We start from the raw sequence: 13,368 nt of genomic DNA on the forward strand, positions 1-13,368 counted from the left end.
AGGAAGTTGTTTCCGGTACAGAACCGAGGCAGCAATCTGCGGTGCCAACTCAACCGATGGCTCCAACCATCATGGGCAACAAAAAATAAAAAATAAAATATAATAAAATAAAAATAAAGGCTCAAGTAGAAGTCTCAGTCAATTGACAGGTCTCTCAACTAATGATTCAGCGAGTTGACTTTCAGGGGGCAGCTCCAGCAGGAGTCAACTCACAAACAACAACCACTCACCTGAAACTGTTTAGAGATTTTGCTATGGACTCTGGTGCCGAGACATTTACAGTTCATTTCAGACATATAAAATATTGTCTAATAAATTCTTGTTTTGTTGTCTTTATGTGTCTTGATTTATTTAAATCCAATCTGTCACTGGGTCCAACAAACCAAATTCATTAACAGAAGTCACCGATTCACGGGAGGCTTCCTTCTTTTGACAAAGACACTGACTTTTGCAATGCAAAACTGTCTTTGCTGTCCTTCACTGGTGTTCACACACTGCAGGGTATCAGATGTCTGCATCCATCTGCTTATAACAACAAGCCTGGTTTGTGGTCATTTCCTGCAGACTTACATTCTCACTTTTTTACAACATGCAATACGTTTGACTTGGAAGGAAACAGATGCCTCTGTATGAATTTTAAACACCACTGTTTTCACCGACTTTACCAGAGTAAAAAGGGACAGTTATGTCTATATATGAACAAACATTCTTGAGCCAGTGAGCCTGAAATCAGTGTGCTATGATTACAGGACATGGGACTATTTGGCGACTGACAGCTGGCACCGGATTTCCTAGAAGAATAGGTCTCTTTTAGAGCAAAAGTCTACAAAACAGTATATTGTGGAAGAGGCACAGGCCACTGAGCTTTGCCTACCCAGATCACCTGGGGCAGTATTAACTGACACCCTGTCTGTGTGCCAGCAAAGCCATTTGTTTCAGCCTTGCAACTTGACTCGCAGGCAGTGAAGAGAGGGAACCACACAATGAAAGAGCTGTGAGAGGAAGAAACAAAAATGATTGGTGGGAAAGGTTGTGCATTGATGAGCCAATTAGATAGGTGTAAAGCTGCATATGACAGTTTGCTAATGAGATGTGAAGCATGGCATGGAGAAATGAATCAGCCATTCTCCCAGCATCATTTATTTTTCCAAGATGAATTGTTACTGTTGTGTTTACACAATATTGGTAGGTGAAGTATTTGCAAACAGAAAAAAGCTGCAATCACTTTATTCTTGACAAACATTTGTCAAAAATGCAAAATATTAGAGCTAAATGCAATTAAAGTTTTTAAAAAGCTTATGTATTCTAGACTTTTTGACCCTTGTCTCTTACTGGACTATTACTAAAGTTCATCATCTGCTGCTACACATGACAAATATCTGACGGCATTAAATACCTTAAAGGAAGAGTTTGTCTTTTAGAGAACGACACTGAATCACATACCTGTATGGTAAAAACAAAACTGAAAAACAGCGTAAAACAGACAATTCACTGTTTTACTTGATCAGTGAGCATTAGAAGTGCTGATGGTGGATTCTGTTACCGTTGGACAGTGCAAGAGCTGTTTCCAGTCTCAGCTAACTGGCTGCTGACTCCAGCTACATATTTAACATGCATGAGTAGTATCAACCTTCTCATCTAACTCTTAGCAAGAAAGCGGTTAAGTATGTTTCCCAAAATGCTGAATTTAACTTTAATGAAGCTATATTTTGTGATTTTCCCTGATAGTCATTGCTCATAAATCTTTTCTTATATACTTGAGCAACACAGATGTACTTGTATGTCATGCCAAGAAAGCACATTTAAAGTGAAACAGAGTGTGAGAGATGAGGAGAAATCACCAAGCTCCAACAAAAATAAACATGTTTACAGCCTGGTATAAAAACAAGTTTTGGTCTCTATAGCTAATTTTCCCTTCCATGACAACTTTATGGGGGTGAGGTTTTACATAACTTGCATGTTTAAATTATATTGAGGCTTAAATTATGCATAACTAAGGGTGTAGCTGTTTTGAGTGACAGGCGGGAGGGTCCCTCCTTGGATGGCTAACCGCTAGCCGTCTAGCAAGCTCCACTCACACTCCACCAGACTTGAGCTTCATAACTACTCTTCAGAAAAGCAGCGGGTGATGCCACAGAGGGTTCGTCCATCCTTTATAAATATTCTGTGGAAATCACCCGAGTGTGTTATTAATCAAATCTGGCAAAGGGAGTGAGCTCCAGCTGCACGGCTCAGGTGGATCTCTGGAGTATCTGTTCAGCTTTCTTGTTTTTCAGTTTTCATTTCTCCATCTGTGCTCCGCAGTTACTGTACACACATTCAGGTGACAGCTGTGGCATCAAAACAAAACCAAAAAAGAAACTAAAAAATTTTCCTATTTCTTATTCTACTACTCCTTTGTCTGCAACCCCCTACACACACACACACACACACAGAGTAGCCCACTGCCCTGCCACTTAGCATTAGTATCACTGTGAAGCAAAAAGGCTGACATCCCCATGAGATGTGGTCTTTGTTGATTTTATTGTTTTGAAATGTGGGGATTGGGGATGCCTGAGGGTGAACTGTCAAGCATTTGAAGCCACAGTGATATAGCTGCAGAGCAGCAGAGCAGAGGCTGCAGTGGGCCTCTACCTCTGTTTAAGCTGCTAAAAGCAGTTAATGCAGATACTTCCTGCTTTTGTGCAGCTCAAATTCTTTCCATCTCTGCTCTCTCCACTGCCTGGCAGGTATAGATGCAGGAACAAACTGCTGTCCACACAAACTGAAAAAAGATCAAGCTGCCATTTCATCATAAGGCTGCTTCTGCCTTAAACTGGACCAAACGGAGAGTGGTATTTCTCCAGAGTCTTCCACTGTGTTTCCAGAAAGCCCTCTTGCTTTTTGTTCCAAAGAACTAAAGTCGGAGGATGTTCCCTGGGGCTGAAGTCCTGTTAGTGTATTGTGATTTGGATTTCCACTGCAGGGCTGAAGCCCCGGGGTGGTTAAAGAAATCCCCCGCTGACGTTTAAGTGTGATGGTTGGGAGCAGGGTTTTAAGAATTTGCGGTGTAAAATGCTGCACAGTGTTTGACCAATCAGAGACATGCTGCACTGCAGACCTTCAGAAAGTAGTACCCGAAATGCAGGGACTGGAATACTGGAATACATTCTGCAAAAGGTTCTTGTTCCTTTGGTAAAAACAGGGCTATAGAAAGCTCACAAGCACGGACCCCCCTTTGAGCAACATTATATTCTCAAATAGTTACCTCTACCCAGCATGCATCTTTAAAAACCGGTATTCATCTGAATGGAGCAGACTGAGCATGCTCATCAGTGATGCCATTCCTCACACATTCACATCTGGGAGCTGCCAGGTACAGCTACAGTCAGGTATTGTTGCGCCACTCTAATAAAGTTACTGCTGATTAATTGCCTTGCTCAAGGGCCACATGCCAAAAGAAAGAGCGTCATGTTTACTGTCCACAGCCAGATTTCATCCGTTTCTCTACAACCTTCAGGCTACCCTCTCACTTATTTGTAGTAAGTTTGGACTTAACTGCCTATCAGGCATCAGCTTACTCTAGCCAATAGTCAAACCCAGCTGGGTCCCTGGATCAATACCTGACCCCACAGCAGCAGCCAGGGAGCTGGGCCCGCTCTCATGGGAAATTAGAAATGGATTTCATAGATGACAGTGTTGTTTTGGTTTGACTAGATGGGAGATGAAAATGTCAGCAGCTGCTGCGTACATAGGATGAACGTCTGGGGCAGGGTGATTCAGATCTGGTGAGGTGACAAAGCTGATTGCAGCCATCGGGAGGTGGGAGGTGGGAGGTGGGGGGCACAGCTACATTAGTGGACACCTGAAAGCAGCTTCTAGTCTTGAAGACTAAACTGTTCTTGGCCTCAACTTGGCCTGTACTGTCCAGGTCATGAACACATCAGCAACCAAATACATGCAAACCACCCAAACCCATTACACAGAGGAGCAGCACACAGAAATGAAAATGGGCACAAAAAAAAATCTATGGGTTTGCATTGCTGCTTTGAATCTCCTAGTAGTCATTTTCTGTCTTTATCGTTGGTTTTGTGCATCTCTGTGTGGTTGTTTTTAACCCTTGCCCCCAGGGTTTATGCCCTGTATTCAGAATACTAATAACAAAACACTGGCATCACTGGCATGACCACAAGCCCCAGAACACAACAGAATAGCACCAAATCATATGAGATGACATACTGTAATCCATAGGCCAAGTATATCTCCAGTGTGACCTGTAGCAATACGATTTCCTTCCACCCACCTCCTTCCTAATTTCATGAGAAGCAACTTCCTCAACATCTACTAAAGCACATATACTGCCCTTACATTGCAGTGTTACACTGTAAAGTGCAATGGCAAGGGTCCGCACGTCACAAGCCCTGCCGCTCCAGTCCACGTCCCCTCCCTAACCTCCATATCCGTGGGGAAAAACACAAAAGCCCATCTCCACTTACCCATCTGTGCCTATATCGGATGTCTTTCAGAGGTTCATAGTGGATGACAACCTTGCTGATCTGAGTCTAGTCTGGCAGTTTTGCTGCAGAAGCCGCTATGCCATCGCATTGGTGATGCTGGAGACTCGGTGAGTCGGGGGCTCTCTCTGCCTCAAAACAGCAGGATTACCGTGCAACCCTCTCGCAGTGTTTCTCCCCCTCCTGCGCTTTAATCCGCCGGATCGGATGCGCCAGTGGTCGTCCCGACCAGGACCTACGGTGGATCCTGTCGGTCGTAGTGATGGCTCAGCTTCTTCTCTTGTCTCCGATGATTATTCTACGGAGGACTGGCCAGCAGTTTGTCCAGAAAAACACACAGACGTAAAATAAACAGGAAACACACCGAGCCTCTTTGGTGCGCAAAGGGTTGGGACAAACGGCGCAGAAGGGATAGAGATGGAGAGATAAGAAGGGACACGGAGTGGTGGCAGGGGGTGACCGCCGCTGTCTGCCGCCCGATTCGCCGCCTTCTGTCGTGTTTACGACCCGCTGTCGCCGCCTCCCTCCGCGTTTCTCTCTCTCGCTGTTATGCGTCCCCCGTTATCCGTCCTGTGTGAAGCGCTCCGCACCTGGTGTGACGCGTTTCCGCTCGTAAGACAATAAGATATCACCCCACTCTGTACCGCTTAGTCCCTTTTCATCATCTTCTCTCTGTCTCTCAAACAGAACTGGTGAAAGAGGTGCAGATGAGCGTGTGTGTATGTGTGCGGGGGATCAACTGAACGAAAACGGAGCGGATGGAAGGAGGAGTCCAGTGAGAGGAACGCCCATCATGTGGGAGGAAGATAAAAAACAGGAAATATGCGAGTGAGGGGGGGGGGGGGGGGGGGGGGGGGGGGGGTATGTGCATGGACTCCTGCAGAGAGGACCGTTATTACTGCAACTTTCTGTCATGCATTGAGAAGTCCCAGTTATACATTATACTGATCTAGTACCCTAAAAGAATAAAAGTCTGTGACCACACCGAGGTCCCCCTCAGGCTGTAATGCACACTGCACACCAGATATAACAACTATGGGTTACAAAATAAAAAGACAAACGGTGTTCTTGGTATGGGATAAGGTTTGAGTCTATGCTGATTGATCAAAAATTTAAAAATGAACAAAAATAATTTCAAATAAAAAAACTTTTATTTCACAGATTTTTTTTAAGTTTCATTGTCACTATTTCCAGTTTTGCTGCTCAGTTGTTCAGTTTTCCAACGCTGTTTTCTTCAGTGTCAGTTTTGGCACAAAGCTTTCATGTGTGAGGAGGAGCACTTTAGAACTAGGTGCACTCAGTTGTCCAACCACTGACACGTTCTACCAAGACGGTCTAACAGGGAAGATTATTAACTATTATTCAGGTGAGTCTGTAACTATATTATCACCAACACAAGTTCTGTGTGGGTGTAGGAGTGAAGGCAAGTCTACGGGGTCATCAGGTGGGCACCTTCCCATCAAGTAGTGTTTTGTTGAGAAGGCTCAACATTGTGTTCCAGCGTCTCACACGCTCACAAAATAACTACCCAGACTTCTGCTTCCTTATACACTGCATCAGAAACCACCCTGTGTTAGTATTCATTCCAACTATCCAGTCAAACATCTAATATGCCTTCATGTTAGCTTGCTCACGCTAACACCAGGAGGTAGGCCTCAAGCCCGCTGCATGTATCAAACACTTTTAATAAGCCTGTCTTTATATGCTAGTTTACTTCATCTTAACAGGTATCATCATCCTTACATATGTTACCATTTATAAACCACTTAACTATTTTACTCCACTCACACACCTTTCTTCTGCTCCAGAGCCACTCACCAGTCTTCACTGTGCTATCAGCTAGATTCCTAATTACCTGTCTTAGGCTCCGCCCTTTTATACTTAACTCACCTAGCAAAGAGACAGCTGACCGTGGCTACAAATCCCCATTAACCAACCTCCATGGGGTAGATTTTAACTTTGCAGCCACTCTCCTCTGCCTCCATGGCTAATTCTGTGTATTTCATTTTCTTCCTCTCATAGGCTATATCAGGTTTCTCCCAGGGAACTGTAAGCTCAACAAAATACACAGTCCACTGTGTTTCTGACCACAACACAAGGTCTGGTCTGAGGTTAATGCTGACTGTCTTCTTAGGAGCTGCTTCCTCAAATCTATTTTCATTTTCCAGTCTCTCCCTGCCTTTGGCTGGCTGAGGCAGTGTGTAGCTCCCATCCTCTTCCTAATGGATGTGCTAAACATTCTCTCCACTTTGTCTACTTTAGAAATTGGTACATCATACACTGTCAATGAAACTAAGAATTTGAGCAGCAAAATTGGACAAAGTGACAGTGAAAATAAAAAAATAAATGATGCGTGAAATACAAGTGGATACTATTATAACTTCTTTGTTCAAAATTATTTTTATTCATTTTAAATGTATTTTTTTTCTAAAACCAAATTGGGTTCATCCTCAGTTGTTGAGCCAAATGAAATGATCCAGAAATGCAGTGAAAACCCAGGCCTTCATCACCAAAATCAAATGATCAGCCTGAATAATGTTACCTTCACACACTGCTGACAGATGCTGGATGTGTATGATGTTCATCTTTTTGGCACCACACGTCATGGTTAGAAACTGTCCCTGTCCCCACAGCAATGGTCACTGTCCCTTTTAGGCAGTATATGCCATCCAAACCAGCTAAATACAGCATAAAGATCTGGGCTGCCAGTGATGCCACTACCTCATATACTTGGAACTTGCAAGTCTACACAGGGAAACCTGATGGAGGAGCCCCTGAGAGAAATCAAGCAATGAGAGTTGTCCTGGAACTGACTCAGCAACTTTGTGAACAAAACATCACGTGACTTTTTTTTTTTTTTTTTACCTCGCACAAGCTGGGACAGGAGCTCCTAAAGAGGAAGCCGACCATGGTGGGAATGATTCGGAAAAACAAGCCTGAGATCCCACCCCAACTGTTAATTACAAAGAACAGGCCTGTGAACTCTTCAAAGTTTTTGTACACGGCTGACACATCCCTGGTGTCCTATGTGCCAAAGAAAGACAAGAATGTTCTGCTCATGAGTACACTGCACAGGAATGGGGAAATCTGTGGCCAAAAAAGACAGATCATCATGGACTACAATGTCACAAAAGGAGGGGTGGACAACATGGACAAGCTGGTGACTGCCTACAGCTGCAAAAGGAGGGCACTACACTGGCCACTGGTGATTTTCTTTGACATGTTGGACATCTCAGCATACAACGCCTTTGTCGTCTGGATCACACCAAACCCAGAAAGGAACAGAAGGAAGTTCCAGAGAAGACTGTCTTTCTCGAGGAACTGGGAAAGGCACTGGGGAGACCTCAAGTCCTCAGAAGAGAAAATATTCAGAGAACCCCATCCTCTGCAGCCATCATGAGGAAGACTCGGGAGGAGGATGCTGGTGCCCCATCTGCCGGACCTACAGAACCACCATCTGCAGAGCCTGAGGTAATCCTGTGATGTTGTTGCGGTATTTTTGTGACACTCATGCTTTGCTGGAGAGAGAGGTGTTAAGTGCTAAGTATAATTCCTTATCTTTTCATTATTCTGCCGGCAGCAGCAAAAAGAAATGCTGCGGAGTGTGTGGACAAGACGAACAGCAAAACGCAGTATACATGCATCAAGTGCAAGACATACATATGCAACACACACACACACACACACAGTAAAACTCTGCCCCAAATGTGTTGTATAGGTTGGTATGTGTTCAATGGGGCTGCTGTGTTGTGTAGACTGAGATGGTTAGTGTATCTGTTCACCTTGTGATGTGCAAATTGACCTGAATGAGTTACATTTTTGAGGTTCAAATAAAAATCAGTAGTTAAGAACAATCTTGCTTCATTTGTAAATTTGTTGATTTTTTTCCACTCATATCGTGATTATAATTGATTTTCTTTGTTTATTGCATTAAAAAAATGCGTAGCACTTTAATTCATAAATTTGTTCTAACAAAGATAAAGGGTAAATATTAACCATATATGCTGTTTATATTGCTTGTAATTTGGAAGAAGTAAACATCTGTTGAGTACTTGAACGTAAAATTGTATGATTGTGTTGACTGGGTCCACCAGACCCGGGAAGACTAACTGTGTAACACAATATATGAAGCCAGCACAAGGGTTAAAGACCTCATAGTGCCTTATTGTCCAGGCAGAGCGAATTCAACTGTGATATTTTTTGGCACATACTGATTTGATTTATTTCTTGTGACTGTTTCAGGCTTAGTATTAGGATACTGGCAGGGAGCCGTTCACTTGTGAACAAGAAGTCCAGGTGCTCATTATTTGCAGCAGTGATACTGTTCAGACTTACTATGGCTAGGACCTACTTACTTTTTAATGACTGGGTTTGTAAAGCTAATCACTGAAGTTGGCAATGCCTCAGCTTGTTAGTTATACAGTAAATACAGCTGGATACTAGGCCTCCGGGAGTGCAACACCCTTCATTTCTCATATCAGCCTGAGATCTTCAGCCCCACAGCCTCTATTTGTTCTCTGCATGAGCAGTCAGCAGCCGCTGGAGGGAAGCTGAGAGACCGACATCCCACACGCTTTCTGCCTTTTTATCAAATACTGATATCAGCCTGTCATCCAATCTGACAGAGGCTTTCCATCCCTAACAACAGGAGGCTGTCTCATAAAGGAGCATTATGAAGTCAGGTTTACTAATACGTGGAGCCTCATCAGATCTGGAACATGGTTTGAAGTAAAAAGACTTTTTCAGGTCTTATTCTTACTCTCACTCTGTATTGTAGGCCACAAAAACTACATTTTGAAAAAACACCCTCCATTATCAATGAGCCTTTTCTGCAGCATGACAGTAGCAGAAAGTTAATGCTATCTCGTGTAGTGAATTCGACCTGGATAACAGTTGTACAAATAACAATGGCTCATAATGATCAGCTGTGTAAATTCTTCCTAAAAAACAAAAACAAAAAAACAAAACAAGGTGTATGAACATATACAGTATTGTTCAAAATAATAGCAGTACAATGTGACTAACCAGAATAATCCAGGTTTTTAGTATATTTTTTATTGCTACATGGCAAACAAGTTACCAGTAGGTGCAGTAGATTCTCAGAAAGCAAACAAGACCCAGCATTCATGATATGCACGCTCTTAAGGCTGTGCAATTGGGCAATTAGTTGAAAGGGGTGTGTTCAAAAAAATAGCAGTGTCTGCCGTTGACTGTACAAACACAAAACTATGTTGTACAAACGTTTTTGTTTCTAGGATTTAGCAATCCTGTGAATCACTAAACTAATATTTAGTTGTATGACCACAGTTTGTTATAACTGCTTCACATCTGTGTGGCATGGAGTCAACCAACTTGTGGCACCTTTCAGCTGTTATTACACTCCATGATTCTTTAACAACATTCCACAATTCATTTACATTTCTTGGTTTTGCTTCAGAAACAGCATTTTTGATATCACCCCACAAGTCCTCGATTGGATTAAGGTCCGGGGATTGGGCTGGCCACTCCATAACATTAATTTTGTTGGTTTGGAACCAAGACTTTGCTCATTTACTAGTGTGTTTGGGGTCATTGTCTTGTTGAAACAACCATTTCAAGGGCATGTCCTCTTCAGCATAAGGCAACATGACCTCTTCAAGTATTTTGACATATGCAAACTGATCCATGATCCCTGGTATGCGATAAATAGGCCCAACACCATAGTAGGAGAAACATGCCCATATCATGATGCTTGCACCACCATGCTTCACTGTCTTCACTGTGTACTGTGGCTTGAATTCAGAGTTTGAGGGTTGTCTCACAAACTGTCTGTGGCCCTTGGACCCAAAAAGAACAATTTTACTCTCATCAGTCCACAAAATGTTCCTCCATTTCTCTTTAGGCCAGTTGATGTGTTCTTTGGCAAATTGTAACCTCTTCTGCACGTGCCTTTTTTTTAACAGAGGGACTTTGCGGGGGATTCTTGAAAATAGATTAGCTTCACACAGACGTCTTCTAACTGTCACAGTACTTACAGGTAACTCCAGACTGTCTTTGATCATCCTGGAGCTGATCATTGGCTGGGCCTTTGCCATTCTGGTTATTCTTCGATCCATTTTGATGGTTGTCTTCCGTTTTCTTCCACGTCTCTCTGGTTTTGCTCTCCATTTTAAGGCATTGGAGATCATTTTAGCTGAACAGCCTATAATTTTTTGCACCTCTTTATAGGTTTTCCCCTCTCCAATTTTTAACACACCCCTTTCAACTAATTGCCCAATTGCACAGCCTTAAGAGCGTGCATATCATGAATGCTGGGTCTTGTTTGCTTTCTGAGAATCTACTGCACCTACTGGTAACTTGTTTGCCATGTAGCAATAAAACATATACTAAAAACCTGGATTATTCTGGTTAGTCACATTGTACTGCTATTATTTTGAACAATACTGTACAGTATAAGGGTCTCCCATACAATTGCATCCATGGCTGACTGCAGTTTTATATGGATTACTTCCTGTTTTGCTAGCCGTAACTGCAGTATACTTTGTGGTAATTTCTTGTTGGGAGCCAGGGTTGCTAGTAAACATCTTTTTTTTTAATTAATTTTTATTTTTGGGAAAAGCTCAAGTTATATTTTGATTATCCATGAGCAAAGAAACAACCAAGCTGCCAATTTGTCATCTGTCACTCCAGCTTTTTGATAAAGGACCCTAAAATGTTTAGGGTCCAAAAACCACAGACTGGACCTTTAATGGACTTGAGCCAATTATGGTCAACCACAGATCACAATAATACCACTGTGACACAAATAAAAACAGAAAACCTGAAACCTTTACGCTACATCAAAGGTCAAATTTGAAAGTTATTGAACACTTGATGCAAAACAGCCAACTTTTGTCTCGACATATGAAACAAGAGTTTAGTTCAAGAGAAAATGGAAAATTCTGCAGACTTTAAATCAACATGGATCTCATTTTCCTAGATACACAAGTGCACACACACATACGCAACACACACACACACACACACTGAGAGCTCCATATGCACAACACAAAATATTCAGTGAGATCTCCATATGCACAACACAAAATATTCAGCAACCGCACCTACTCAGATGGCACTGGAGATATGAGGGCTATGCAGGACTTTTATCTGAGTCCAGACACCGAAATGTTAGGCGTTCACCTCTGCAACCACCAAGGTTCCCTCAGATAAAAATTCCACATTCACGGACAGAAATCAACAGTTGGAGACAGACTGTCAGACTGAACTCAAAGCAAGGTTAGGTTGATGTGGAAAGGTACATAATCTCTGGCTCTAACTTTGAAACAAACGGCAAAGAGATGGGCATACATGGCTACAGTTATAAACAAAATAATATGGGTTGGAAAAACTAGTGTTGACCCAAAAACTTAATCATAGTCTAAAGAGACTTAGATAAATAAAATGATACCAGTTAGACCGACATATTAGTCACATCAGCTTTCTTATCTAACTCTCACAAGAGAGCTAAAAACACCACACAAAGCTTTAAAACATTTTCTAATTTGTACAGCAGCTTTTACAAGCAGCAGATAGCGAAGTGTATGCTTATGTCTCAGATTCTTGCATTTATAACTTCCTGTTTTTGCAAACTGTAACTTGAACACCTGTAAAAGTACTTGTCAGGAGCAAATGCCGCTACCAAACTACTGAATTAAAAAAAAATAAGAACATATTCCTAGTTTTTCACATTTCTCTCTATTGCTGCCTTTAAAAAAGTCACAAATCTAAACCCAGAAAAAAAAGCCAGCAGGAGTGTTTGCTGTCTGAGAGACAAAGCAGTCAGACTTCATTACACTCACAGCAAGAATTTGCAGACACTTGACAGAATAAAGATCACAGCATTTCTCCTTCACTACCAAAATAATCGCAGACATGCTGTCACTCCTGCATCTGTTTACACACAGACACACACACACACACAGTGCCCCCCTACCTTCACACAGCTTCTTCAGTTTGGGAGTTTACATGACAACAGTCTTGTGTACTTACCACATGCATTTTCTTCTACACATCCTTTTCCCGTGCAGTCCTATATGAAGTATTGCAGCCATTGTCGACCGATCAGCTGTAGTTGAACCACTTCCTATTTGGACTCTTGCACCCAAATTACAATTACACAATCTGTCATCAAAGAAGAGAAGAATCAGGTGAGCGTGTGTGTTGAACAAGCACAGCAGTCCACATGCTCCTAGGTGATAAGCTGCAGTGTATATACAGTTGTCTGGCAGGTTGTATACACCCTAAACACACCCAGAGCAACTCCTCTCCAGGTAATATAATCAGTGAAAGTTACAGGTTTTTACTCATATATGTGTTTGCTGACACTGCAGAGAGAAACAGGATCCAGAATGCAGTAGGTGTCTTGCACAATATTAAATGTTGCCTGTGTATTTAGTCTGCAAGATTCAGGAAACAGGATGGTTGATTTGTACCTGAAGGCACAAGCTGCTACTTGAAGATAATCTTCCCTGTGTGATCCGTGACATATCTGGAAGCGCAGCTCCACATTGCCATCTGATGGACTGGCTGAAACAAACAGCACAGCAGGTCAGAGGAGAGGCAGGAGATTGTTGTTAAATTTAAAACCCAAATTCTACTGGAGTAAATCAAACATACTCATGCTCAGAGGCACAGTGACCTCAGGGTTTCATATGAGTTTAAGATTCGATTTTTAAGGAAATGGATAAGTGGATTTTTCAACTGGCATGGTCACATCAAAATGTAGCTGATAATAATGGGTGATGCAAATAGATCCATCTTTCAGTTTTTCTTTTTACAGTGGTGAAAAGTACTTCTGAGATATTACTATTTTATGCCAGTTTTTCAATTTTAGGTGATGTCACACTCCTTCTCC

At 42.3% G+C, this 13,368-nt stretch overlaps 1 protein-coding gene across 2 annotated transcripts in view; it reads right to left on the minus strand.

Annotated features, from left to right (window-relative positions):
- mgat3b (beta-1,4-mannosyl-glycoprotein 4-beta-N-acetylglucosaminyltransferase b) overlaps window positions 1-12,665 on the minus strand; it is a 59,092-nt gene extending 46,427 nt beyond the window's left edge. Inside the window, exon 1 of one of the 2 annotated variants that reach the window (XM_020625569.1) lies at window positions 12,504-12,665. In XM_020625569.1, the coding sequence (XP_020481225.1) occupies window positions 12,504-12,565 (62 nt within the window). In that variant the 5' untranslated portion in view covers window positions 12,566-12,665. Of the gene's footprint in view, window positions 1-4,475; window positions 4,624-12,503 lie in introns of those variants that run through there. The other variant, XM_020625570.1, reaches the window with a different exon arrangement.
- Between the last annotated feature and the right edge of the window lie 703 nt (window positions 12,666-13,368).

This window comes from Monopterus albus, unplaced genomic scaffold, assembly GCF_001952655.1.
Source record: "Monopterus albus unplaced genomic scaffold, M_albus_1.0 scaffold359.1, whole genome shotgun sequence".
NCBI lineage: Eukaryota > Metazoa > Chordata > Actinopteri > Synbranchiformes > Synbranchidae > Monopterus > Monopterus albus.